This window comes from Salvelinus alpinus, chromosome 23 (genome assembly GCF_045679555.1).
Source record: "Salvelinus alpinus chromosome 23, SLU_Salpinus.1, whole genome shotgun sequence".
Classification (NCBI taxonomy): Eukaryota; Metazoa; Chordata; class Actinopteri; order Salmoniformes; family Salmonidae; genus Salvelinus; species Salvelinus alpinus.
Window position 1 is genome coordinate 31,451,835 of NC_092108.1, and position 27,264 is coordinate 31,479,098.

At 41.1% G+C, this 27,264-nt stretch overlaps 2 protein-coding genes across 8 annotated transcripts in view; one reads left to right on the plus strand and one right to left on the minus strand.

The window, feature by feature from the left end:
* Positions 1–821, plus strand: part of LOC139550799 (pappalysin-2-like) — an 80,805-nt gene extending 79,984 nt beyond the window's left edge. The window contains exon 24 of the mRNA XM_071361960.1: positions 238–821. Within this exon, the coding sequence (XP_071218061.1) occupies positions 238–345 (108 nt within the window). The 3' untranslated portion in view covers positions 346–821. The remainder of the gene's footprint in view (positions 1–237) is intronic.
* Positions 822–3,804: 2,983 nt separating this feature from the next.
* The window catches only part of LOC139550800 (astrotactin-1-like), a 261,506-nt gene continuing 238,046 nt past the window's right edge, over positions 3,805–27,264 (minus strand). For all 7 annotated transcript variants that reach the window (XM_071361962.1, XM_071361963.1, XM_071361961.1 and 4 more), the window contains 3 exons: positions 16,617–16,717; positions 16,282–16,465; positions 3,805–6,193 (listed from right to left, as the gene is read on the minus strand). In XM_071361962.1, the coding sequence (XP_071218063.1) occupies positions 5,956–6,193; positions 16,282–16,465; positions 16,617–16,717 (523 nt within the window). In that variant the 3' untranslated portion in view covers positions 3,805–5,955. The remainder of the gene's footprint in view (positions 6,194–16,281; positions 16,466–16,616; positions 16,718–27,264) is intronic.

Sequence of the window (27,264 nt, forward strand, 5' to 3'; positions counted from 1 at the left end):
ATTTATCTCTTGGGAGACATTTTGTTTGTCTTTGAAATTGTGAAGAAATAAAAAGTGTTGTAGAGCTCAAATATATAATACTATGCAATACTATTAAGGGCATAGTTTATTGCATTGTTAAACGTCTGCTATTACCTTGTGGATGTATTGGTTCAATTGGGGAAATGACCCCTGGTTGTGATTTTATTGTCACTTGAGATTTGTTTCTAATCTCCTGGTTACTTGACTGATTGACAGGTCATTCAGTTTGGGGCCGACTGTGATCAGGATGAATGCACTTGCCGTGATCCAAATGCAGAGGAGAACAAGAGCAAAGCCAAATACTTGGAAGCAGGACTGCTATGAACGATGGAACGGGATAGGCCAAGGCTGGCTCACAATGAAACAACAAGATGAACTTCACCCCTGGACATGATGTATTTCCAGTTTGTTTTCCTATTAGAGAGCAATGAACGCTATCTCTTCTTAACCAAAAATTAAAACAGTGTTTCAAGATTGTAGCTTTTAGAATTTCAACACAATAACTAATCTGTAAAGACGACTAACTTGTATAGAATAATATATTTGGGAAATCTCTAATGTCGCATGTAGATGTAGTTACGGAGGTCTACAGTATTTCAACATCATATCACATAATACACATGTAAGCATATCATAGGTACCTAACTTAACACTTTATGCTTAGAGAGTTGTAAGATGTAGCAGTTTTCTCAAGAAATATTCCAAACAAATATTATACCTAAGTGTCGTCTTGTTCTGTGTGATACTATACTGTATTTTACTCTTGATATTGAATAAACTGTAACTTTGTCAGATGCTGATTTTATCTAACTTGTTTGTTTTGGGGTCTCCCCACTCCTCTGAACATAGGGGAAACACATACAGTACTATCTGTATCTCTTGCCCGTAAGAATATACACTGAACAAAAATAAATGCAACAACAATTTCAAAGAGTTCAAATCAAATCAAACTTTATTTGTCACATGAGCCAAATACAATAGGTTTAGACATTACCGTGAAATGCTTACTCACAAGCCCTTAACTAACAATGTAGTTCAAGAAAGAGTTAAGAAAATGTACCAAATAAACAAAAGTATCAGGAAAATATATTGAAATAAATTAGGCCCTAATCTATGAATTTCACATGACTGGAAATACAGATATGCATCTGTTGGTCACAAATAACTTTTTGTTTTAAAGTAGGGACATGGATCAGAAAACCAGTCAGTATATGGTGTGACCGCCATTTGCCTCATGCAGTGTGACACATCTCCTTTGCATAAAGTTGATCTGACTGTTGATTGTGGCCTATGGAATGTTGTCCCACTCCTCTTAAATGGCTGTGCGAAGTTGCTGCATATTGGCGGGAACTGGAACACGCTGTCGTAAATGTCAATCCAGAGTATCCCAAACATGCTCAATGGGTGACATGTCTGGTAAGTATGCAGGCCATGGAAGAACTGGGACATTTTCAGCTTACAGGAATTGTGTCCTTGCAACATGGGGCCGTGAATTATCATGCTGAAACATGAGATGATGGTGGTGGAAGAATGGCACGACAATGGGCCTCAGGATCTCGTCACGGTATCTCTAAATTAAAATTACCATGGATAAAATGCAATTGTTTTCGATATCTGTAGCTTATGCCTGCCCATACCATAACCCCACTGCCACCATGGGGCACTCTGTTCATAACATTGACATCAGCAAACCACTCGCCCACATGACGCCATACAAACTGTTTGCTCTCTGCCCTGTACAGTTGAAACTAGGATTCATCCATAAAGAGCACGCTTCTCCAGTGTGCCAATGGCCATCGAACGTGAACATTTGCCCACTGAAGTTGGTTATGACGCCGAACTGCAGTCAGGTCAAAACCCTAGTGAGGATGACAAACCTGTAGATGAGCTCCCTTGAGACGGTTTCTGACACTTTGTGCAGAAATTCTTTGGTTGTGCAAACCGACCGTTTCATCAGCTGTACGGATGGCTCGTTTCAGACCATAACGCAGGTGAAGTCAGATGTGGAGGTCCTGGGCTGCCGTGGTTACACATGGTCTGAGGTTGTGAGGCATACTGCCAAATTCTCGAAAATGACGATGGAGGCGGCTTATGGTAGAGAAATTAACATTAAATTCTCTGGCAACAGCTCTGGTGGACGTTCCTGCAGTCAGCATGCCAATTGCACTCTCCCTCAAACCTTCTGTGGTATTGTGTTGTGTGACAAAACTGCACATTGAAGTGTGGTCTTTTATTGTCCCTGTCACGATCGTTTGTTGAGACGGACCAAGGCGCAGCGAATGTTGAGTTCCACATAATTTATTAATAGTGAAACTTAGCAAACCAAGAAACCGTGACTACAGAGGTGCTACATACACTAACTCAAAATAGAAAATTCAATATCCCACAAACACAGGTGGGAACAAACACTACTTAAATATGATCCCCAATTAGAGACAACGATTACCAGCTGCCTATAATTGGGAATCATACAAATCACCAACATAGAAAATTAAACCTAGAACCCCACATAGAAATAATAAACTAGAACACCCCCCAGTCACGCCCTGGCCTACTCCACCATAGAAAATAAAGGCTCTCTATGGTCAGGAAGTGACAGTCCCCAGCACAAGGTGCACCTGCGTAATGATCATGCTGTTTAATAAGCTTCTCGATATGCCACACCTGTCAGGTGGATGGATTATCTTGGCAAAGGAGAAATGCTTCACTAACAGGGATGTAAACAAATTTGTGCACAAAATTTGAGAGAAGCTTTTTGTGCGTATGGAACACTTCTGGGATCTTTTATTTCAGCTTATGAAACATGGGACCAACACTTTACATGTTGCATTTACATGTCTTTTGGCATTGTAATTTTGTTTATACCATCATGTTTGAGGCTCTACAATCCATAAGAAACATTCCCATCAGTGTGACATTGACTTGAGTTAACTGACTGAAAAGGAACAAGGCCTAGACGTGGTGACTGATAAGGTAACACTCCACATTTGATATATTCTTTATTTTTTGAAATAGCAAAGATCAAAGTGAAAAAGGGAACATTAGATTATCCACATAAACTACTATATCTAACATGCAGATTTTTGTTGTTTCATCAGCTTATGTTGTGTATGGTAACAATTCTGATTCACTTCTGATGGATAATTCATTTTGTTAAGCATTTTAATCTGTCCATTTTTCTAATCCACTTCACTGTATTGAATAAACAAACCTCTCCAAAATGAATATACATATAACTATACATAATGAATGCTCACACCTCTCGTGCAAATTGCACAAAAAGAAACATACCTACCAATATCAACCAATGGCTTTCTCATAACGCAAGATATCCTTATCCTTACAGTCCACTGTTATCAATGTTATAATACAAATCATGTGTAATACAATATTTACAGAAGCAAACCACTGTTCTGTGCTGTTATTTAATGCACATATGAAAATATCTACAAGCATTGGTTTTCAAGTCTATGTTGTCGTGTCTTTGCTATCATTAAATTGAAGATTTATAGTTTATATCAAAGATTCCTGTAATTAGGGATTACGCGATCAACTGATTAATAACGTAACTAATTAACTATGAATTTGGGGGCACCAGGGAAAGTAGTCAGATTACAAAGTTATAATTTCCCAATTTAACCTTTCAGATATTTTCATATCTGATCAATAGTCTTCTGATTCATGATTTATTTATTTTACCTCACGTTAGTCTCATTCCAAACGTCGTAAATTGTTGGTTATCTGCACGAACCCAGTCTTCACTATGAGTCATCCATACATCAATTGTCTTAAATCATTTATTTATTACTAACTAAGTAATTCACAGAAATGCATAAACAAACAAACAAACTTAAAATGGTTACATGAAATGATGGGAGAAATATGCCCTAGTGGGCTGAACCGGCATGGCGGCTTGTTAGACAAAGGGAAAATTGGGGGTCGACTAGTTCATAACTATAACAATTGACATGCTAATCCTTTACACATGAACGCTCACTCATTCGGGAACAACTGCAATCAAAATATATATATTTACGCTCAGTGTGTCGTCTTGATCGCTGGAGAAAAGTTTGTTTCTGTTGGAGAGATTCGTCCGTCTCTGTCTTGGTTATTGTGGATAGTTCAGAGTGACATTCGTTATAGAATGGATGTTTCGGCGGTTGTCGTTCTTCGCGTTCAATGATACCAAATTCCTAGCTGCAGACTAGTAGTCAATATCAAAGACTTGTTCTTATTCTGTCGGTATAGTCTTTGAGTTTAACCACGTGGTGTGGTTAAAAGATTCAGCAATGGTACTCAACCTTCGTTCTCCTCCTATGGAGAAAAACATGGTCTGCTGATAATTTCTCAGAGTTGGGTTTTTATTCGGATTGCAGAGAGGGGCTGTCCCAGGATGTCTGACCCAACTGGCTCAGGGGCGGGTCCTCGGATTTAGTTCAAATCAAAAGGGATTTGTATTTTTCTTCATTAAACAGTCCAAAATCATATTACACCATTATACAAACAGTATCATACTCACTCATTCATTTTATACAACAATCAGATGTAAACCTCATATCTGAGGTTATTATATAAACAGCGGTATGGTAATGTAGCCACACAGTCTCCCATGAGTTTCCCACGTGGTGACAAACGGACATGTTAATTGCTGGAATCTTCACCGATCTTTTATACTTTTTCCGGAACATGAAATCTGTTCGTACCTCAAGCTCTGTGAGGTGGAAGAAATTTCCTTTGTCCTGAAAGTTTACCCTCTCTCTAATACTGTTTGGCCATGAGGAGATTCTCAGGAATTTACGACGTCTCTCTGTGACCACAGCATGGGTTGAATGAGGAAAGGGGGAGGCAGGGAGTGGCAGGGAGAGGGGGATGGGCTTTATGTACCTAAACAGGCAACGTCATGACAATGTTATAGGGACAACTACTGCATTAAGGAATGTGTTAGGAGCCCCAAAAAATGTATTCAAGAAAACAGTCAGCATTTGGTTGATATTAATCACAAGTGTGTGCCGCTTTGAAATGCTATTGTATTAAATGTATGAACAATTATTATAATAAAAGAAAGGTATCAAACACTGGCATGTTAGTTGAGTTTCTGTGTTTTTACAGTATCAACAACACCTGTTGCACATGTATATTCTTAAGACACATACAGTATGATAGGATTAGATCTATAAACATACTACAGATAAACAATATAAAACATTGATTTTCTGTTCTTTCATTTTGTAATAGAAATACTGATTCAAAGATAGCCATTTGATTTCAGAATAATTAGGAATTTATTGATGTAGCAAATACTGTCATTTGGGTTTGGCAACTTTAAACATTTAAGGCTCTATCAGTCTGTAAAGCTGAAGCATTACGCAATAGAATGTAAAGATAATTTCCAATATGCAGCGTTTACCATGAATGCAGTCTACGCTAAAGCAGGAACAACGCCTTTAAATTACAATCACTCTGTAAAGCTGTACTTCCGCGATGCGGATTCAATAGAGACTAAAAACAAGTCAAACTGTACATGACCTCCCAAACTTCTGAAATTGACCACAAATTCATATACTGCCCATCTCCATACATGTACAACAGCTTAAATATGAATTTATACTTGAATACTACATTCAACATGTTAAATAACTGAATCTTCGTCATCATAATATATACATTTTGGGGACGGGATTGTTGGTGCAACTTCCAAATTTCCCAAAAGTCATGAAAAGTGCTGTCTAAATGCAGTAAAGCATTACTGTTATACCTTGCTCTAGTAACTGTTGAAATAAATCCTCTTCGCTTCTCAAATACACCCTACCTTGAAATCAGGTTCCTATAACCGTAAATAAGGGTTAGAACACACAATAATTGAAAAGCAGACATGAAGATAACCCCAAAAGCACACTTCCAACTCCTCAAGAACCATTATTTGTTGTGTGACATTCAACGTTCTTTGGGCTCCCCATAATCATTGTACATGACTGGCAGGTTCTGTTCGTCGCAGGCCTTTCGCACATCCTGTCCCAGGTCTACCCAGTTGAGACCAAAGGCCTTGGTGTCTGTGTAGCGGCAGGACAGATACTTGAGGGACATCCTGCGCAGGCCGATCTTGGGCTCCTGGAGAAGACCCCTGCACCATCCACTCAGGTCATCCAGCTGGGAGAGAATCAGACCAGCTTTCCTGCAAAGGAACACAACAAGGCACTACTCAGCAAACACACACTACCTTCAAATCAGGTTCCTTTAATGGTAAATAAGGCTAAAAAAAGAAATGTTTTCCTGCAAAGGAACACAACACAACACTTCTCAGCAAACAACTTATGTAGTATTGAATGGAAGGCTATGGTCCATTGCACCTGCCACAGTGATACAGAGTATAGACATGATATGTACAGGTGTCAATAACATGGATAACTATTGGTAATTTTGACATACTGCTTCTTAAATTAACTGCCCAGGGTTGCCAGATTTCTATGAAATATGACCTATAATTACTTACAATATGATGGAAATAACTAAGTATGTTAAAAATAAGTATTTCTGTGTTGGAATGGTGTGGTATACTGGTCATAAAAAATATTCATACAAGTAGACTGCTGATTGGCCAGCTCATCCTCCTCAGGGAGATTAAATGGTCTATTAAACATACGTTTTTTTTCTTCTTCCATTTATACTTTGGCCACAAATGCGAGTATAGGACGATTCAACCTCATTATTTTGATATGAGTAAACAGAATATGAACTTTTAAAAGTGAGATTTTCATTGGACAGTTACTTTAACACATAATATATACAATTTACCTCAAGTCAAATTATACTGTACATACAGTGCATTCAGAAAGTATTCAGACACCTTGACTTTTTTGTTGTTACGTCACAGCCTCATTTTAAAATGTATTAAATAGTTTTCTCCCCTCATCAAGCTACACACAATACCCCCTAATGACAAAGCAAAAACAGTAAAAAAAAAACTACAGAAATATCACATTTAAGTAAGTATTCAGACCCTTTACTGAGTACTTTGTTGAAGCACTTTTGGCAGCGATTAGAGCCTCAAGTCTTGTTGGGTATGACGCTGCAAGCTTGCACACCTGTATTTGGGGAGTTTCTCTCATTCTTCTCTGCAGATCCTCTCAAGGTCTGTCAGGTTGGATGGGGAGTGTTGCTGCACAGCTATTTTCAGGTCTCTCCAGAGATGTTTGATCTGGTTCAAGTCCAGGCTTTGGCTGTGCCACTCAAGAAAATTCAGAGACTTGCTCCGAAGCCACTCCTGCGTTGTCTTGACTGTGTGCTTAGGGTCGTTGTCTTGTTGGAAGGTGAACCTTCACCCCAGTCTGAGGTCCTGAGCCCTCTGGAGCAGGTTTTCATCAAGGATCTCTCTGTACTTTGCACTGTTCATCTTTCGATCCTGACTAGTCTCCCGGTCCCTGCCATTGAAAAACATACGCACAGCATGAAGGGGTTAATACCATGCTTCACCGTAGGGATGGTGCAAGGTTTCCTCCAGACGTGACGCTTGGCATTCAGACCAAAGAGTTCAATCTTGGTTTCATCAGACCAGAGAATCTTGTTTATCATGGTACCTTTTTTTGGTACCCTTCCCCAGATCATTGCCTCGACACAATTCTGTCTCAGAGCTCTACGGACAATTCCTTCGTCCTCATGGCTTGGTTTTTGTTCTGACATACACTGTCAACTGTGGGACCATATATAGACAGGTGTGTGCCTTTCTAAATCATGTCCAATCAATTGAATTTACCACAGGTGGACTCCAATCAAGTTGTAGAAACATCTCAAGGATGATCAATGGAAACAGAATGCACTTGAGCTCAATTTTGAGTCTCATAGCAAAGGGTCTAAATACTTATGTAAATAAGATTTTTTTTATTTTTATTTTTATAAATTTGCCAAAATTTATAAAAATCTGTTTTTGCTTTGTCATTATTGGGTATTGTGCGTAGATTGATGAGGAAATAGTTTTATTTTAGCCATTGTAGAATAAGGCTGTAACGAAGCAAAATGTGGAAAAAGTCCAGGCTCCTGAATACTTTCTGAAGGCACTGTAGGCAAGGCCTTCTGTCACATTCGTCGTTGGAATGAGACCAAGGTGCAGCGTGGTAGGCGAACATCTTTCTTTTATTCAAATGAACACCGAAAAACAACAAAATACAAAAACGAACGTAAAGTTCTGCAGGCTACATAGCAACTATGCAAAATCAAGATCCCACAAACTAAAGATGGAAAAAAGGCTGCCTAAGTATGATCCCCAATCAGAGACAACGATAGACAGCTGCCTCTGATTGGGAACCATACCCGGCCAACAAAGAAATAGAAAAACTAGAATGCCCACCCAAATCACACCCCGACCTAACCAAATAGAGAAATAAAAAGGGTCTCTAAGGTCAGGGTGTGACAGTACCCCCCCCCCAAAGGTGCGGACTCCGGCCACAAAACCTGACTCCATGGGGGAGGGTCCGGGTGGGCATCAAACCTCGGTGGCGGCTCCGGTTCGGGACGTAGACCCCGCTCCGCTCGCTGATCCCTCCGCTTCCGTGGAACCGGACCGTGGATCGTCGCCGGAGGCTCCGGACCGTGGATTGTTGCCGGAGGAACCGGACCGTAGATCGACACCGGGGACTTCGTACCGTGGATCGTCGCCGGAGGAACCGGACCGTGGATCGTCGCCGGAGGAACCGGACCGTAGATCGTCGCCGGATGCTCCGGACCGTGGATCGTCGCCGGAGGAACCGGACCGTAGATCGTCGCCGGAGGAACCGGACTGTAGATCGTCGCCAGGGACTTCGTACCGTGGATCGTCGCCGGAGGAACCGGACCGTGGATCGTCGCCGGAGGAACCGGACCGTAGATCGTCGCCGGATGCTCCGGACTGTGGATCGTCGCCGGGGGAACCGGACCGTAGATCGTAGCCGGAGGAACCGGACCGTAGATCGTCGCCAGGGACTCCGGACCGTGGCTCGTCGCCGGATGCTCCGGACCGTGGCTCGTCGCCGGATGCTCCGGACCGTGGATCGTCGCCGGATGCTCCGGACCGTGGACCGTCGCCGGTTGCCCCGGACCGTGGATCGTCGCCGGTTGCCCCGGACCGTGGATCGTCGCCGGATGCTCCGGACCGTGGCTCGTCGCCGGATGCTCCGGACCGTGGACCGTCGCCGGATGCTCCGGACCGTGGACCGTCGCCGGATGCCCCGGTCCGTGGACCGTCGCCGGTTGCCCCGGACCGTGGATCGTCGCCGGTTGCCCCGGACCGTGGAACGTCGCCGCTTGCGCCGGACCGTGGACCGTCGCCGGTTGCGCCGGACCGTGGATCGTCGCCGGTTGCGCCGGACCGTGGATCGTCGCCGGTTGCGCCGGACCGTGGATCGTCGCCGGTTGCTCCGGACCGGGAACCCTCGCAGGAGGCTCTGGACCGGGAACCCTCGCAGGAGGCTCTGGACCGGGAACCCTCGCAGGAGGCTCTGGACTGGGAACCCCCGCTGGAGACTCTAGGCCGCAGACCGTCGCTGGAGACTCTGGACCGCAGACCGTCGCTGGAGACTCTGGACCGCAGACCGTCGCTGGAGACTCCGGGCCATGGATCTTCACTGGAGGCTCCGGGCCATGGATCTTCACTGGAGGCTCCGTGCCATGGATCATCACTGGAGGCTTCGGGCCATGGATCATCACTGGAGGCTTCAGACCGTGGACCGTCTCAGGAGGTTCCGGACCGTCTCAGGAGGTTTCGGACTGTGGACCGTCTCGGGAGGTTCCGCACTGTGGACCGTCGCCGTAGGTTCCGGACTGTGAAACGTCGCTGGAAGCTCTAGACTGGGAACTGTAGCCGGCCGCTCTGGACTGGGAACTGTAGCCGACCGCTCTGGACTGGGAACTGTAGCCGACCGCTCTGGACTGGGAACTGTAGCCGACCGCTCTGGACTGGGAACTGTAGCCGACCGCTCTGGACTGGGAACTGTAGCCGACCGCTCTGGACTGGGAACTGTAGCCGACCGCTCTGGACTGGGAACTGTAGCCGGCCACTCTGGACTGGGAACTGTAGCCGGACACTCTGGACTGGGAACTGTCGCCGGAAGCTCTGGACTGTGAACTGTCGCCGGAAGCTTGGTGCGTGGGGCCGGCACTGGTGGTACCGGGCTGGTGACACGCACCTCAGGACGAGCGCGAGGAGCAGGCACAGGACGTACTGGACTGGGAAGGCGCACTGGAGGCCTGATGCGTGGGGCCGGTACAGGTGGCACCGGGCTGGTGACACGCACCTCAGGGCGAGTGCGGGGAGGAGGCACAGGACGTACTGGGCTGTGGCGGCGTACATCAGGGCGAGTGCGGGGAGCAGGCACAGGACGTACCGGACTGGGGAGGCGCACTGGAGGCCTGATGTGTGGGACGGGCACAGATTGCACCGGACTGGTGACACGCTCCTCCAAACGCCTACGTTGCCGCATACTCCTCGCCAACTCCATTCTCCGGTATCTCTCCTCGCACTGTTCTATTGAATCCCAGGCGGGCTCTGGCACTCTCCCTGGGTCGACCGACCACCTCTCTACCTCCTCCCAGGTTGTCTCTGGTTCACACCTCGGCACCGCCGACCACTCCGTGTGCCCCCCCCATTTTTTTGGGGGGGGCTGCCTCTCGGGCTTCCGTCGTGGTTGCGAACCCCGGAGTCGTCGTTGATCCTCCTTCGCTGCCTCCGCCTGCTTCCATGGCAGGGTCTTGTCCCCTGCCATAATCTCCTCCCATGTCCATGATGTCCTCCACACCCTTTTCTCCCGGACCCAGGATCCCTGCTCCTCCTGGCCACACTGTTTGGTCCTTTGGTGGTGGGATCTTCTGTCATGTTCGTCGTTGGAATGAGGAGACCAAGGTGCAGCGTGGTAGGCGAACATATTTACATTATTCAAATGAACACCGAAAAACAACAAAATACAATAACGAACGTAAAGTTCTGCAGGCTACATAGCAACTATGCAAAATCAAGATCCCACAAACTAAAGGGGGAAAAAGGCTGCCTAAGTATGATCCCCAATCAGAGACAACGATAGACAGCTGCCTCTGATTGGGAACCATACCCGGCCAACAAAGAAATAGAAAAACTAGAATGCCCACCCAAATCACACCCCGACCTAACCAAATAGAGAAATATAAAGGCTCTCTAAGGTCAGGGCGTGACACCTTCACACAAAATAAAATGTCTTAATGCCCTTTCATATTTGTTGATCTCGATTTCTTGTAGAATTTTGCTCAAAAGAACAAGAAGAAAAAGTAAGATTAATGGAAATACTTTATACATAAAATATGGACCTCTGTCTGGATTGAGGTAAGATTTTTGTATTTGGTGTTCTCACCTTAAATGATACAAATCAAACGTTGGATAGAGCGGGTCACTCATAAATCACACGTTGCGGCTTCACCATTGTTTTTACACTACATCATAATACGACAGACTCTAAACCCACCTCTTCCCTTCAGAAGGAGACTGGGCATGGTGGAATAAATAATTCTTAGGTCAATACCTGACTGTTATTCATCCATTTCATAACCTGTACAGGGTCTACCCATGTTCAGATAGTGATGATGTTGAAAGTGATTAAGCTGTCTCCAGGATAAGTGGCTGACAGAAACAGCAACTGATGGAAAGAGTGCCTGATTCCTCAGACATGGCTTCACCTCACTCATTGGCCAAACCAGGACCACCAAACTGTAATGTAAATAGTGAGACGTTTTTGTCGGCCCACAATACATTTTTGTTATTAATCAGAAAAACATTATTCTCTTTTAATACTGTCATCCCTCCCAACTCCTATATTCAAAGCATTCCTAAGAATATGTTCCACAGAATCCAATGTTTTCAGACATACCTCTTAACTTGCTAATCGTTGTTTTGTTGTTAGACCAGGCACAAGGTGCAATGAGGACAGCTTGTTCGTGTGCTTTAAGTGTCACAAGGTGAGACTTTCCAAACAAGGACACTATCACTGTTTCATGAACAAACTGTAATTGAATGTCATATTTCCAGGTATTTGCATTCAATAGGTGAAAGCTGTGCTTGTAATATTACGCATCCTCATATTTAGATTTTGTATTCCAAACTAGGGGCAGGTTTTATTATTACATACACCAGATAGGTGGATTGAAATGTGTTGTTTTACAGGGTTACATAGAAGTACGGCACCCCGTGAGCAAATTAAGTGTCTTGCTCAAGGGTACATCGACAGATTTTTCATATTGTCGGCTTGGGAATTCGAACCAGCAACCTTTTGGTTACTGGCCCAACGCTCTAACTGCTAGGCTACTGTACCTGCCGCCCTGAATACTGGATACCTGGATATCCAGTACGTTTACATAGAGAAACTAAGCAACATTCCATTTGCAGATGCTAGTCAAATAGGGCAGAACAACAGCTTAAATAATCACAACGTATTATCTGCAGAGAACTCTTGATTAAAGAATATAAATGGTACTTTAACGATGTCAAAAATGAAAGACATATTAAGTCATTATAAAATAATCGGTATCTGTGTAGTAGAGGTGCTGTCATTTATATAATTTTTCTAAATGTATTTATGTTTCTAATATCTTGCTACATTTCAGTGGTTTAAGGAATTTGGATGTTTATTTGCTTAAAACAAAAATCTTGCGGTTTGTTATGCTTTAATTTTTCAAGAAAAGGTTTTGGGCTCCAAATAGCAACGGTTGTCACCATAAATCCCAGCATGTATGGAAGTGGAAAATGGCCTCACATTTCCAGGGTACATTTTGGAGCTCTCCCACTCTGCCAGGGCCCCTATTTCAAATCTCCTTGACTCACTGCTTTTCACTGGTCGGAGAGGAAACAATCAGCCGCATTCCTCAGACAGCAACAGTCACAGAGACCAGGGACGGGTTCAAAAGAGCATCCATGATGCTAGGAAACCACCACTATGATGAGTCTGTCTCTGTGTTACACAGATATACAATACAATGCAATCCGATAAGTTTATTGTCCATTTACATGGAAGTTCATTTTATGAATGCACGCAATTTCATGTCTTGCATGAAAGTAAACTATCGGACTTCATGGTACAGTACATTTATTGTTGTCCATACCCAACAACCAGATATGGAGTATATCTGTTTGTAGGACAGTCCAGTCCTCATCTGCAAATTGAGATAATGGAAGAGTAATTGTGGTAGAATAATGTCTGAGGAAAATCCCTACATCTTCTAAACAGTCTTGATTAAATTAGACCCTTTTTAACCAAAAAATGTTAAATCACAAAAACATGAGCTCCACTTATCATGTTATCAACAAAAATCCAACCATAACAATACTTAGCATCACAGGAAATTGCCTGATTAGGATGTGTCATAAAAATAACTGTCAGTTATTGGGCTGTACAGGCAAGGAGACAGAGGGGGAGTGAAATGTTCAAGATAGGATTTTCTCCTACCAAGCCAACATCTATCATTTCTAAGTCAACAACCAGCCCCATGCCTTTAGTAATGGGTAGTCCTGTAGCGATGACAAGATCGGGACACGGAGAGAAGTGTCGGGCTCGAGAGACAGACTTTGTACGTTTATGTTTGGCATGAACATCACGCGATGTTGCAGGAAAAAGCAACAAAAATGTTCTCTGACAGGGGCCAACCTAACTCGTCAGTGAGATATGATATGTACAAAAGCTGGGAGAGGAATATTTCCCCTGCTTTATAAAGATAGATCCATTGCTTCACCAGTTTATTTTAACATATTGTTTACTCTGCTGAAACAAGTTTTAATTTAGTCAGGGGCAGAGTGGGTGACTATTATATGTATTTTGACTAGCTAATGAAAATGGCATTTACAATGGTTCACATTGTTTGTGACAGGGAAACCCCAGTGAATTTGAGGATTTCATAACAAGGAATGTCATTTCTGGAGACAAGCCCAGTTACAGGCGATTGTCGGCTTTGTATTGTTATGTGTGGAAAGGAGCATCTCATTGCTTTGATTCAAGTGGTAAATTGTTCCTTTCAGAAATGCTAGAGAGACAGAGGGTACGGAACAAGTAAACAAGTGATGGGGGTTCTCCAACAACGCTACAAGGGCAGTGCACCCAACACATAAGGTCCAATGCAAACCATGTCTTTTCATATTATTCTCATTTACATTTTTAAGAATACATCTCTTCAATAATGCCTATAACACATTTCCTGAGACAGCAGGCTTACACAATCACAACACACCATAACAACATGGAAAATCCTGCCCAACATGCTAACAAGCTAAGAGTCTTACAGTATGACGTAACTAAAACGGTAGCCACCCTCCATAACACTATAACGGTGTTTAGCGAGATAATGTCCAATTGATCTAAACCCATGTTTATAGTCTCCGACCCTCACCTCAAATGCACTTACTTTGGTTTCATCTAAGGTCAGTGCATTCTTGACGTGAATCATTCCTCTGAAAATGTGGGGCTGTTAATGTAAGTATATTATAATAGAACACTTCAGAAGCAAACCAATTACATCAACCCTTCCAATATGGCCTAAATATGGCATTAAAAACAACCTTTAATTTGAAGCTAAGACCCTGATTTGGAATCTCAGAGTCAAGGACGTCTTAATCAGTTTCACCTGCTTCACCGTGCATCTACGGGCAACTGTATGTAGACATTTTATATCAGACACATGGCTCTGTTTATAAAACATTTAGCTATAATTTCACATTATACAGTGGCTTGCGAAAGTATTCACCCCCTTGGCATTTTTTGTATTTTGTTGCCTTATAACCTGGGGGGGTTTGTATCATTTGATTTACACAACATGCCTACCACTTTGGAGATGCAAAATATTTTTTATTGTGAAACAAACAAGAAATAAGACAAAAAAATGGGAAACTTGAGGGTGCATAACTATTCACCTCCCCAAAGTCAATACTTTGTAGAGCCACCTTTTGTAGCAATTACAGCTGCAAGTCTCTTGGGGTATGTCTCTATAAGCTTGGCACGTTTAGCAACTGGGATTTTTGCCCATTCCTCAAGGCAAAACTGCTCCAGCTCCTTCAAGTTGGATGGGTTCCGATGGTGTACAGCAATCTTTAAGTCATACCACAGATTCTCAATTGGATTGAGGTCTGGGCTTTGACTAGGCCATTCCAAGACATTTAAATGTTTCCCCTTAAACCACTCAAGTGTTGCTTTAGCAGTATGCTTAGGGTCATTATCCTGCTGGAAGGTGAACCTCCGACCCAGTCTCAAATCTCTGGAAGACTGAAACAGGTTTCCCTCAAGAATTTCCCTGTATTTAGCGTCATTCATCATTCTTTCAATTCTGACAAGTTTCTCGGTCTCTGCCGATGAAAAACATCCTCACAGCATGATGCTGCCACCACCATGCTTCACTGTGGGGATGGTGTTCTCAGGGTGATGAGAGGTGTTGGGTTTGCGCCAGACATAGCGTTTTCCTTGATGGCCAAAAAGCTACATTTTAGTCTCATCTGACCAGAGTACCTTATTCCATATGTTTGGGGAGTCTCCCACATGCCTTTTGGCAAACACCAAACGTGCTTGCTTATTTTTTTCTGGACACACTTCCGTAAAGCCCAGCTCTGTGGAGTGTATGGCTTAAAGTGGTTCAATGGACAGATACTCCAGTCTCCGCTGTGGAGCTTTGCAGCTCCTTCAGGGTTATCTTTGGTCTCTTTGTTGCCTCTCCGATTAATGCCCTCCTTGCCTGGTCCGTGAGTTTTGGTTGGCGGTCCTCTCGTGGCAGGTTTGTTGTGCTGCCATATTATTTCCATGTTTTAATAATGGATTTAATGGAGCTCCTTGGGATGTTCAAAGTTAATGATATTTTTTTATAACCCAACCCTGATCTGTACTTCTCCACAACTTTGTCCCTGACCTGTTTGGAGAGCTCCTTGGTCTTCATAGTGCCGCTTGCTTGGTGGTCCTCCTTACTTAGTGATGTTGCAGACTCTTGGGCCTTTCAGAACAGGTGTATATATACACACTAGGATCATGTGACAGATCATGTGACACTTAAGATTGCACACAGGTGGACTTTATTCAACTAATTATGTGACTTCTGAAGGTAATTGGTTGCACCAGATCGTATTTAGGGGCTTCATAGCAAAAGGGGTGAATACACATGCACGCACCACCCAGGTGTGGATGGATTGTGATGCTACTAGACAGTTGGTTGGTCGGTAGTTGTGCTTTCCTAACCAATATGGCTTGATATTCTTGGACTGAGAGAGAGAGACAGAGAGACAGAGACAGACAGTATAGATACCTGGGCCCCAATTCATCCTCGCATCTCCAGGTGAACTCTCCGAAGCTCTCATAACGCTGGTTGTAGTGGTAGAGCACACGGTGCAGGGTGGGAGAGCCCAGATCCATCAGCGTATTGTAGGCCGTCTGCTGCTCCTTGCCACTTGTGTAACCATTGAACAGGTTGTAGATCTTGTCTGCAATCTCTGCAACAACACAGATCTGATCTCAGTACTGTATGTGGAGACAAGACACGTGTGTCTACAAGTTTTCAGATTAGTAACTACTGTTAGAATATTAGTCTGAAAACCAAGATACAGATCCTGAAACTGTCCATCCATGCATGGGAAAGCCCACCTTGTGCTTTGACATCATCCACAGCAGGGCAGGGGGTCTTGATGGTGACCTCACTTGGGCTGGAGCGACGGCCTGTGTTGTCCACTGCCCAGAGCCTAAACCTGTAGACCAACACATATAACTAGTGTTTGTTCATTGCAATGGGAGTGCATGCTACTGCACACACAGTGTGTGCAACTGCTAGTTTTTAAGGCTGTGAAAAGACAAATGAAAATGACCCTGAATGAAGTGGTGGATATTGGATATATTCAATGTTATTGTGACAAAATCATTACATTTTCTGATTGACTGTTGTAATGTGATAGAACTTGCTAATAAAATCCTGACAATAGGCTACATTTACAAAGTAAGTGCAACCACTTGTTAACATTTACTTGAATTATATCGCCATCTAGTGTAAGGAAACATTAACAACTACCACCTGCAGAGGTGCAGTGCCAAGTGAAAGGCTACACTCCCCTTGCAAAGTCTTCACATTTGCTGCCTAAGTGAATACATTGTCTGTCGGCCCTACATTAAAGACCATAATTGGTTAAAGAAAATTGTGATAAATAAAAAAGTATACCAGTTTCATTTAAGGACCAACAAATTGACAGTCGTGCCATATAGACTGCAAAATAGTTGGGAAGAGATTTCTGACGTACCGATTCCATGGCACATGGTTTATGAAATGACACGCAAAACGACGCCGGATTCAAAAGTTATTATTTTTCAATTAAATTACTATACAGAATTCTTGCAACCAATAGAATGCTATTTATATGGGGGATACAACCTTCCCAGCTCTGCAGATTTCGCTGCGAAGAGTCAGAATCATTAGATAATTTGTTATCACTACCGGGCGATCTGAAAAGTCATAGTCAATCGATTAATAATATAATACTTTTAGCAAAAACGTTTATTTTCAATTTACAATCTGTAGGAACAATGAGAACAGAAAGGTTCAGAAATGTTGTGAAACATCACAGAACAGTTGAAAAATAAATGGCAAATAGAAATCCAATGTGGATGGTGTTACGAGATAGATGGGAGGGGTTGAATGGAGCTGAAGGTTGTGACTAATAACTAATAACAACAAGATAACTAACGTAAAACATACTGTGCCCGTAAAACATACATAGGTTACGAACTTTTTTGAAAAGAGCACAGCTTGAAAGACATGGCAAATCAAACCAGATGAACATCATAAATATATGGGAGAGGTTTAGAGTAGAAGAAGGACAAGAGTTAAAAACAAACAAAATAAAATTGTAAAATAAACTGTGTCCATAAAATGTACATACAGTTGAAGTCGGAAGTTTACATACACCTTAGCCAAATACATTTAAACTCAGTTTTTCACAATTCCCGACATTTAATCCTAGTAAGAATTCCCTGTCTTAGGTCAGTTAGGATCACCACTTTATTTTAAGAATGTGAAATGCCAGAATAATAGTGGAGAATGATTTATTTCAGCTTTTATTTCTTCCATCACATTCCCAGTTAGTCAGAAGTTTACATACACTCAATCAGTATTTGGTAGCATTGCCTTTAAATTGTTTAACTTGGGTCAAACGTTTCAGGTAGCCTTCCATAAGCTTCCCACAATAAGTTGGGTGAAGTTTGGCCCATTCCTTCTGACAGAGCTTGTGTAACTGAGTCGGGTTTGTAGGCCTCCTTGCTCGCACATCAGTTTACATACACTCAATTAGTATTTGGTAGCATTGCCTTTAAATTGTTGAACTTTTTCAGTTCTGCCCACAAATCTTCTATAGGATTGAGGTCAGGGCTTTGTGATGGCCACTCCAATACCTTGACTTTGTTGTCCTTAGGCCATTTTGCCACAACTTTGGAAGTATGCTTGGGATCATTGTCCATTTTGAAGACCCATTTGCGGCCAACCTTTAACTACACAACCGGCCGTGATTGGGAGTCCCATATGGTGGTGCACAATTGGCCCAGCATTGTCTGGGTTTGGCCAGTGTAGGCCGTCATTGTAAATAATAATTTGTTCTTATTAACTGACCTGCCTAGTTAAAATAAAAAAATCTCTGGGGTTGGAAAACATACGTAATCAAGACATATTTATAAATTTTTCATTCACTTTGAACATTTTCTCAAATTTTTCTTAAACTTTGAAAATGTGGAGTAGGTTGTGGAGATCGGTCGGCGGAAAAAATGAATTTAAATCCTTTTTAGATTTCATTATAAGGCAACAAAATGTGAATATTGTGCAAGGGGTGTGTAGACTTTCACTAGCGACTGTATCTTTGAAATACATGTATTGTGTCTACCTATAAGAAATGTACTGTATATATGAAGTGTATCCATGGCTATGCATTCAGAAAGTATACAGACCCCTTCCCTTGTTCTACATTTTGTTGCATTACAGACTTATTTTAAAATGGATTAAATAAAAAACAATTCCTCATCCGACACACAATACCGCATAATGACAATGCGAAAACAGGTTTTTTGTTTTTTTGGCAAATTTATTACAAATAATAAACAGAATACCTTATTTACATAAGTATTCAGACCCTTTGCTATGATACTAGAAATTGAGTTCCAGTGCAACCTGTTTTCAATGATCATCCTTGAGATGTTTCTACAACTTGATTGGAGTCCACCTATGGTACATTTAATTGATTGGACATAATTTGGAAAGGCACACACCTGTCTATATAAGGTCCCACAGTTGACAGTGCATGTCAAAGCAAAAACCAAGCCATGATGTCAAAGACAGGATTGTGTCAAGGCACAGATCTGGGGAAGGGTACCAAAACATTTCTGCAGCATTGAAGGTCCGCAAAAATACAGTGGCCTCCATTATTCTTAAATGGAAGAAGCTTGGAACCACCAAGACTCTTCCTAGAGCTGGCCGTCCGGCCAAACTGAGCCATCGGGGGACCCAATGGTCACTCTGACAAAGCCGGATAGTTCCTATGTGGAGATGGGAGAACAGTCCAGAAGGACAACCATCTCTGCAGCACTCCACCAATCCGGCCTTCATGGTATTGTGGCCAGACAGAAGCCACTCCTCAGTAAAAGGCACATGACAGCCAGCTTGGAGTTTTCCAAAAGGCACCTAAAGGACTCTCAGACCATGAGAAACAAGATTCTTTGGTCTGATGAAACCAATTTTGAACTCTTTGGCCTGAATGCCAAGCGTCACGTCTGCAGAAAACCTGGCGCCATCCCCATGTTTTTCAGTGGCAGGGACTGGTAGACTAGTCAGGATAGAGGGAAAGATGACCGGAGCAAAGTACAGAGAGATACTTGATGAAAACCTGCTCCAGAAACGCTCAGGACCTCAGACTGGGGCAAAGGTTCACCTTCCAACAGGACAACGACCCTAAGCACACAGCCATGACAACACAGTAGGAGTTTCGGGACAAGTCTCTGAATGTCCTTGAGTGGTCCAGCCAGAGCCCAAACTAGAACCTCTCTGGAGAGACCTGAAAATAGCTGTGCAGCGACACTCCCCATCCAACCTGATAGAGCTTGAGAGGACCCGGAGAGAAGAATGGGAGAAACTCTCCAAATGCAGGTTTGCCAAGCTTGCAGAGTCATACCCAAGAAGACTCAATGCTGTAATCGCTGCCAAATATTCTTCAACAAAGTACTGAGTAAAGGGTCTGAATACTTATGTAAATGTCATATTTCAATTGTATATTTTTTTATTAAAACCTGTTTGTCATTATGGGGTATTGTGTGTAGATTGATGAGGGGGAAAAAACGATTTAATACATTCTTTGAATAAAGGCTGTAAAGTAACAAAATGTGGAAGAAGTCAAGGGGTCTTAATACTTCCTGAATGCACTGTACAATACAATACAGCTTGACCAATAAGACACTGAGTTAGGTCCCTGTCTGGTCTCAAGACAATAAGAGAACTTAAGTCATGTAAAATTCAGTTTCCTTTTTGGAACGTACAGAGCTGAAATTGCATTTTTTAATTACCAAAGCTGAACCTGATATATTTTGCAATAAACTTCTACAGATATTCTGAATAAATAATTAAGTGCTTTGCTAACTGTACAGCACAGGCATAGAGAAATTCAATGAATAAAGGAAACATTTTGAAAATAACTGAAGTCACCTGTAACAACTGAGCTGAATAGCCTGCCAACAAGGAAACTGACCAGAAGCAAAATTATGTAAAGATTTGTATTTGTATTTATTAAGGATCCCCATTCCTGGGGTCCAGCAACATTAAGAGTTACACATTTGTATCATTACATGACATTTCATAACACTTTCCACAACACATTAAGTGTGGCATGTCATTAGTAAAGATTGAAAAAAGTAAGTGCCTAGACAGCTGCCCTGGGGAATTCCTGATTCTATCTGGATTATGTTGGAGAGGCTTCCATTAAAGAACACCATGTGTGTTCTGTTAGACAGGCAACTCTTTATCCACAATATAGCAGGGGATGTAAAGCAATAACACATTTTTTCATCAGCAGACTATGATCGATAATGTCAAAAGCCTCACTGAAGTCTAACAAAACATCTCCCACAATCTTTTTATCACCAATTTCTCTCAGCCATTTGTGTAAGTACCGTGCTTGTTGAATGTCCATCCTTATAAGCGTGCTGAAAGTCTCTTGTCAATTTGTTTACAGTAAAATAGCAATGTATCTGGTCAAACACTATTTTTTATAAAAGTGTACTGAGGGTTGGTAACAGGCTGATTGGTCAGCTATTTGAGCCAGTAAAGGGGGCTTTACTTTTCTTGGCTAGCGGAATTACTTTTGCTTCCCTCCAGGCCTGAGGGCACACACTAGTAGGCTTAGATTGAAAAAATGGCAAACAGGAGTGGCAATATCAGCTGCTATTATCCTCAGTAATCTTCCATCCAAGTTGTCAGACCTGAGTACTGAAACTGCACCGTCTGTGTCCATGATCCTACCTCTGAAAACAAGGATTCTACAATCCATGGCCCCAAGTGAGGAAGACAGCATCGTCACTAGAGATGTCAAGGCTGCCATTAGAGAGGACCTGAACCCCAGATACCCCCCTAATGTATAGGACTACCTTCATAGATCTACTGCACTGCATCCAAGGTTCAAGTCCCTGTCTCACCTAGACCCTGCCCTACGCCGGAGGACAAACAGTGATCTCACAACTGAGATTGTGGCCACTGAAGAGGTAAAAAAAGAAATACGAGTGAATTACTTAAGTAATAAATAGACTGCAGTCTAATCTTAGTCTATTCTATTGCTATTAGAATCATCCATTTTTGATTTTGAATAATAATGGCTTTTATTAAATGTTATTGCCACAATTATAGCTCGATGAAATATGAAAATAAATAATTAGTTTAATAGATCATGTCATTTTTTCTGCAGGGTCAAGCCACAGAGCCGACAGGAGCAGACTCAGAGGGATCTCCTCCACAAAATAATTCGGCCATGAAGGAGCTTTTCGGAGAGACCTTTGCGAGCAAGGACACAGGAAAGACGTTTGCCAACACCATCAAAGAGGAGGTGGCATCCTACAAGGCAGCAAGCAGCATTCCAATGGATGGTGATCCACTGGCATGGTGGAAAAACAATGTGAGTAAATACCCTCACATTGCCATGATGGGAAGATGCTACCTGGCTGTGCCTGGCACTTCAGTTCCTGGCGAGAGGGTGTTCTCCACGACAGGGGACATAGTGACTGCAAAGAGGTCTACCCTCTCCCCAGACAATGTAGACATCCTCATCTTTTTTTAAAGAAATTTGAAGTTAAGCTCAGCTCTGCTTTGCTTTCTTTCTTTACTTTTTTTGATGATGTTGACATAGGCAATTTTTTTCATTCACTATTGTTAAAATGAAGACGGTATCATGCCTCATATTGCACTTTAATTTATTAATTGAGAATTTAATATTTTATTTTAATATTTTATTTAAAACTGTAAAAGTTCTTTGCTTTAAGTGTTCTTTCAGTAATAAATGGAAAGCAAAGTTATATTTGTCTAATTTCTTTCTTTGCTCATCCAAAAAATGATCCGATCCATGACTCAAAATCGTGATCCGATCCGAACCATGAGTTTTGTGATTCATTGCACCACAACTTTCTGCCCAGCATTTCATTTAAGGGACCAAATTCGGTCTCAATGACCAATTTCCAAGGGAGATAAACGAACGCCGTAAGAGACTATCTGGTACAAAGACAATAAAGGAAGAACGGTAAGTGTGCCTTTATCATTATGGACAAACTCTTTATAGATGGACAGCTATTCCGAGACAGCTCCAAAAACCGTGGCTGTACTAAATTGTACAGGGACTTCTGGTTACGAAAAAAAGAAGGTATGGGAACTGTAAAACTATCTGAACATTATGAAGTGGATATGAACACAAACATACTCAATTACATGCTTGCTTACACATACAGACTTATACATACACACACCTGATCTCGCTCTCTTCTCTCACTTTTCTCTCTCTATTGTCGAGAACTGTTTTATAATTTAATGTGTTTTATAATTTAATGTGTTTATTGTTTGTCTATCTTTTTTATGTATTTGTCTACAAGTTTATATATGTTTACAACAAGCAAGGGGAAGATATCAGAATAGGGGCATTGGGGAATAATAACATATTGTACGGAATACATTTGTACTGTAGTGAAGCCGTCTCTAGAGTAATGCAAGGTCTTGTCCATGATCATGTGAAACGTCAATTGCTATGGAAATGCTGGGATGTGTTTTTCAATTATGTTAAAGGTAATTATGATGCAATTATAATGGTGATACGATATGGATTACAATTATCATGAATATTAAGGCTATACGCACTACATGTTACACACATAGACGCTCAACCATGCAAATTGGCAGAGTTATTATTTATTTGGACATCACACATTATAGTCTTACTCTTATACAGACATCGTTACACTCACTATATCACATCCAATATCATACACATCAACCTACTCAGATTTGCTACACACATAATATCTTGTCTCAATTTTCTAACATCTGTGGCATTGGCAAACAGGCAAGGGAATAAAACAAATATTGCTAGAACCTATTTCTTGAATTGTAAATATCAGACATTTGAAAGCTCTAGTTTTGACCTTCACAATACCTCTGATGGCAGTAACTTTACAAGCACTAATTATGGTCAGTTTAGACTGAGAATAGTATCTAGTTATGGTAAGGGGTGAAATAAGTATAGCCAGTTATAATTGTAACGGTTTAGCAGATTATAAAAAAAGAAGGTCAGTCTTTACATGGCTAAAAGAAAAGGAATATAACATATACTGTTTACAGGAAACTCACTCTACATACTTAGATGAAGTTGTGTGGAAAAAGGAATGGGGTGGTGAAATAATTTTCTGTTATGGACAATGGAACTCAAAGGGTGTGGTGATATTAATTAACAAAAATGTCGATCTGAATGTGCATATAGTCAGGAATGATTCGCAAGGAAGGTGGACCCTTTGAATATGAAAGTGGACGAAAAAGACATTTGGCTCATTAATCTATATGGTCCAAATCAGGATGATCCACACTTCTTCGAAAACATTTATACCAATTTATTGAACTTAAAGGGCAACAAATTATCTAATCATTATGGTAGGAGACTATAACGCAGTGTTAAGTACCTTAATGGACCGCAAAGGTAATCGCTCTACAAACTATCACCGTGCCCTTAAGGAAATCACAAATATTATGGACACATTGTGGATATTTGGAGACTAAAAAACTCTGACCTAGTGAGATATACAGTACATGGAGGAGACTTAATCAAGCTAGTTGTCTTGACTACTTTCTTGTCTCTTTCTCTCTTGAATCAAAGGTTTAAAAAGTTTTAATAGGAGACAGAATGCGATCATCATCTAATTGGCATTCACATAACTCATAGATTTTCCACATGGACGGGGATATTAGAAATGTAATCAAAGTTTACTGGAGGACAACTTATTTTTAACTAAGACAAAATCATTTATAACTGAATTTTTCCAGTATAATATAGTTTCAGCAAATCCCCTTATTATTTGGGATACCTTTAAATGTACCTTCAGGGGTCATTCAATTCAATATTCATCAATTAAAAAAAAAGAAGCAGTTTCTGGTTATATAGACAAGACTAACAAGGGAAATCCATGAACTAATAGTGCAGGTAGACAGCAATAAAAACAATACTACAGAGATACAAAATAAGTTAGAGGAAAAACAAAAAGAACTTGAGGAACTTATTCAAGAATGATCTAATGTAATCTATTACTAAAATAAAGCAAACTGGATGGAATATGGAGAAAAATGCACAAAATTTTTCCTGAATCTCCAATACAGGAATGCTAACAAAAATAATTTGCAGAAACTCATTACTGAAGACGGAGTCATCTATGATTCTCCGGATGATATTTTAAAAGAGGAAGCAAATTATTTTAGGCAGATGATATATTTTCCGTCTCATCCTTTCCCACTGAAGATTATGGTAAGGAATTCTTTCCAAATAATATAAAAAATGGAAAATTTAAAAAATGTACAGAAAGATCAGTGCGAAGGCCAAATTACAGAGGAACACCTTTGAGGCTATTAAATCCTTTCAGTCTGGAAAACCCCCAGGGTTTGATGGCATACCAGTAGAGGTATAGCAAGTGTTTTTTGATATACTAAAAGCTCCATTGTTAGATTGTTTAAACTACTCCTATAGAAATGGTAGTCTGTCAGGTACTCAGCAGGAAGATCTGATTTCTCTATTACTAAAACAAAACTCAGGTGGCAAATATAAAGACCCATTCTATCTAAAAAACTGGAGGCCCCTTACACTTCAATGTTGTGATGCAAAAATACTAGCAAAATGCATAGCACTCAGAATTAAAAGGGTTTTACCAGGTATTGTTCATCCTGATCAGACAGGTTTTTTACATGGACGATACATTGAGATAATATATGACAACTACTAGAAATAATAGAACATCATGAAACACATAAGCCAGGAATGGTGTTTATAGCGGATTTTGAAAAGGCAGTTGCTAAACTAGGAATTCATTTTATTTATACATGCCTGGATTTTTTCAATTTCGGTAATTCTCTTATAAAATGGGTAAAAATAATGTATAGCAACACCAGGTGTAAAATAGTAAATAACGTCTACTTCTCAGAGAGTTTTGAATTGTCAAGAGGAGTTAAACAAGGGGGTCCGCTGTCAACATATCTATTCGTTATGGCCATCGAAATGCTAGCTATTAAAATCTGATCCAATAACAACATTAGAGGATTAGAAATCCAAGGCTTAAAAACAAAGGTGTCCATGTATGCCGATGACTCAAGTTTTATATTAAGTCCACAAGCTAGATCCCTGCAATAGCTCATTGAAGATCTAGATAACTTTTCTGTACTCTCTGGACTAAAACCTAATTATGATACGTGTATAATATTACGTATTGGATCCTTAAAAAATACAACTTTTACATTACCCTGCAGTTTACCTATAAATCGGGCTGATGGTGAAGTAGACATACTCGGTATTCATATCATATAATATATAAATAAGCTCTCCACAATGAATTTCAATAGAAAACTTGTAAAAATAGACAAGACCCTGCAACCACGGAGAGGTAAATACCTGTCTATTTATGGAAAAATGTCCCTGATAAAATCCTTAGTCATCTCAGTTTACTCACTTACTTATGGCTCTGCTTGCTCCTGATGATTCATTTTTCAAATCATATGAGCAAAAAAATATTTTGCTTTATCTGGGACGCTAAACCAGACAAAATAAAACGTGCCCATCTATATAATGAATATGAATTGAGTGGGTTGAGATTATTAAATATAAAAGCACTAAACCTCTCTCTTAAAGCTTCACTCATTCAAAAGTTTTATTTGAACCTTAAATGGTTCTCAAGTAGATTACTAAGAAAAGCTCATCCATTGTTTAAAAATTGCCTTTTTGCCTTTGCCATGTCTCATTTTTGATTAATTGAAAATGATACTTTTTTCAAAGTATCTCTCTTTTTCAAACAAGCATTGCAGAGCTGGCTACAATTTCAATTTCATCCCAACTGAAAAGATAGAACAAATATTACGGCTGAACTCAAATATGCTGGTTGATAAAATAGCTGCATTTATGGGAAAGATGTTTGAAGAGGGTATTTTGTTATTAAATGATATTGTAAATTGGAATGGTAGAGTTATGTCCTTCATGGAGTTATCAGAATTGTACAGAAAGGTCTGCTCAATCCAAGAATACAACCAATTGATTACAGCATTACCCCAAAAATGGAGGAGGCAGGTGGCAGCGGGAGGAGGTAGGGAACTGGTCTGTCTGCCCAATATAAAGGATCAAAACTGGCGGAGGAATTAAAAATAGCATAAATAGGAGTATAAGTATACCAGTTTCATTTGAGGACCAGGATGTTGACAACTGTGCCATACAGATTGCAAAATATTTGGGAGGAGATTTTTGATGTACCGATTATGACTTGATATATAAAACAACGCAAGATTCAAGACTTCATGCTTTCAGCTAAAATTATTATTTAGAATTCTTGCCACCAACAAAATGTTGAATATTTGGTGCATAAAATCATCGAAACTCTGCAGATTTTGTTGTGAGGATACAGAATCAATAGACCATTTATTTTGGTATTGCCCTCATGTAGCCCGTTTCTGGTCTCAGGTTCAGGAATGGCTGAAAATGCATAGCATTGATCTAAAATT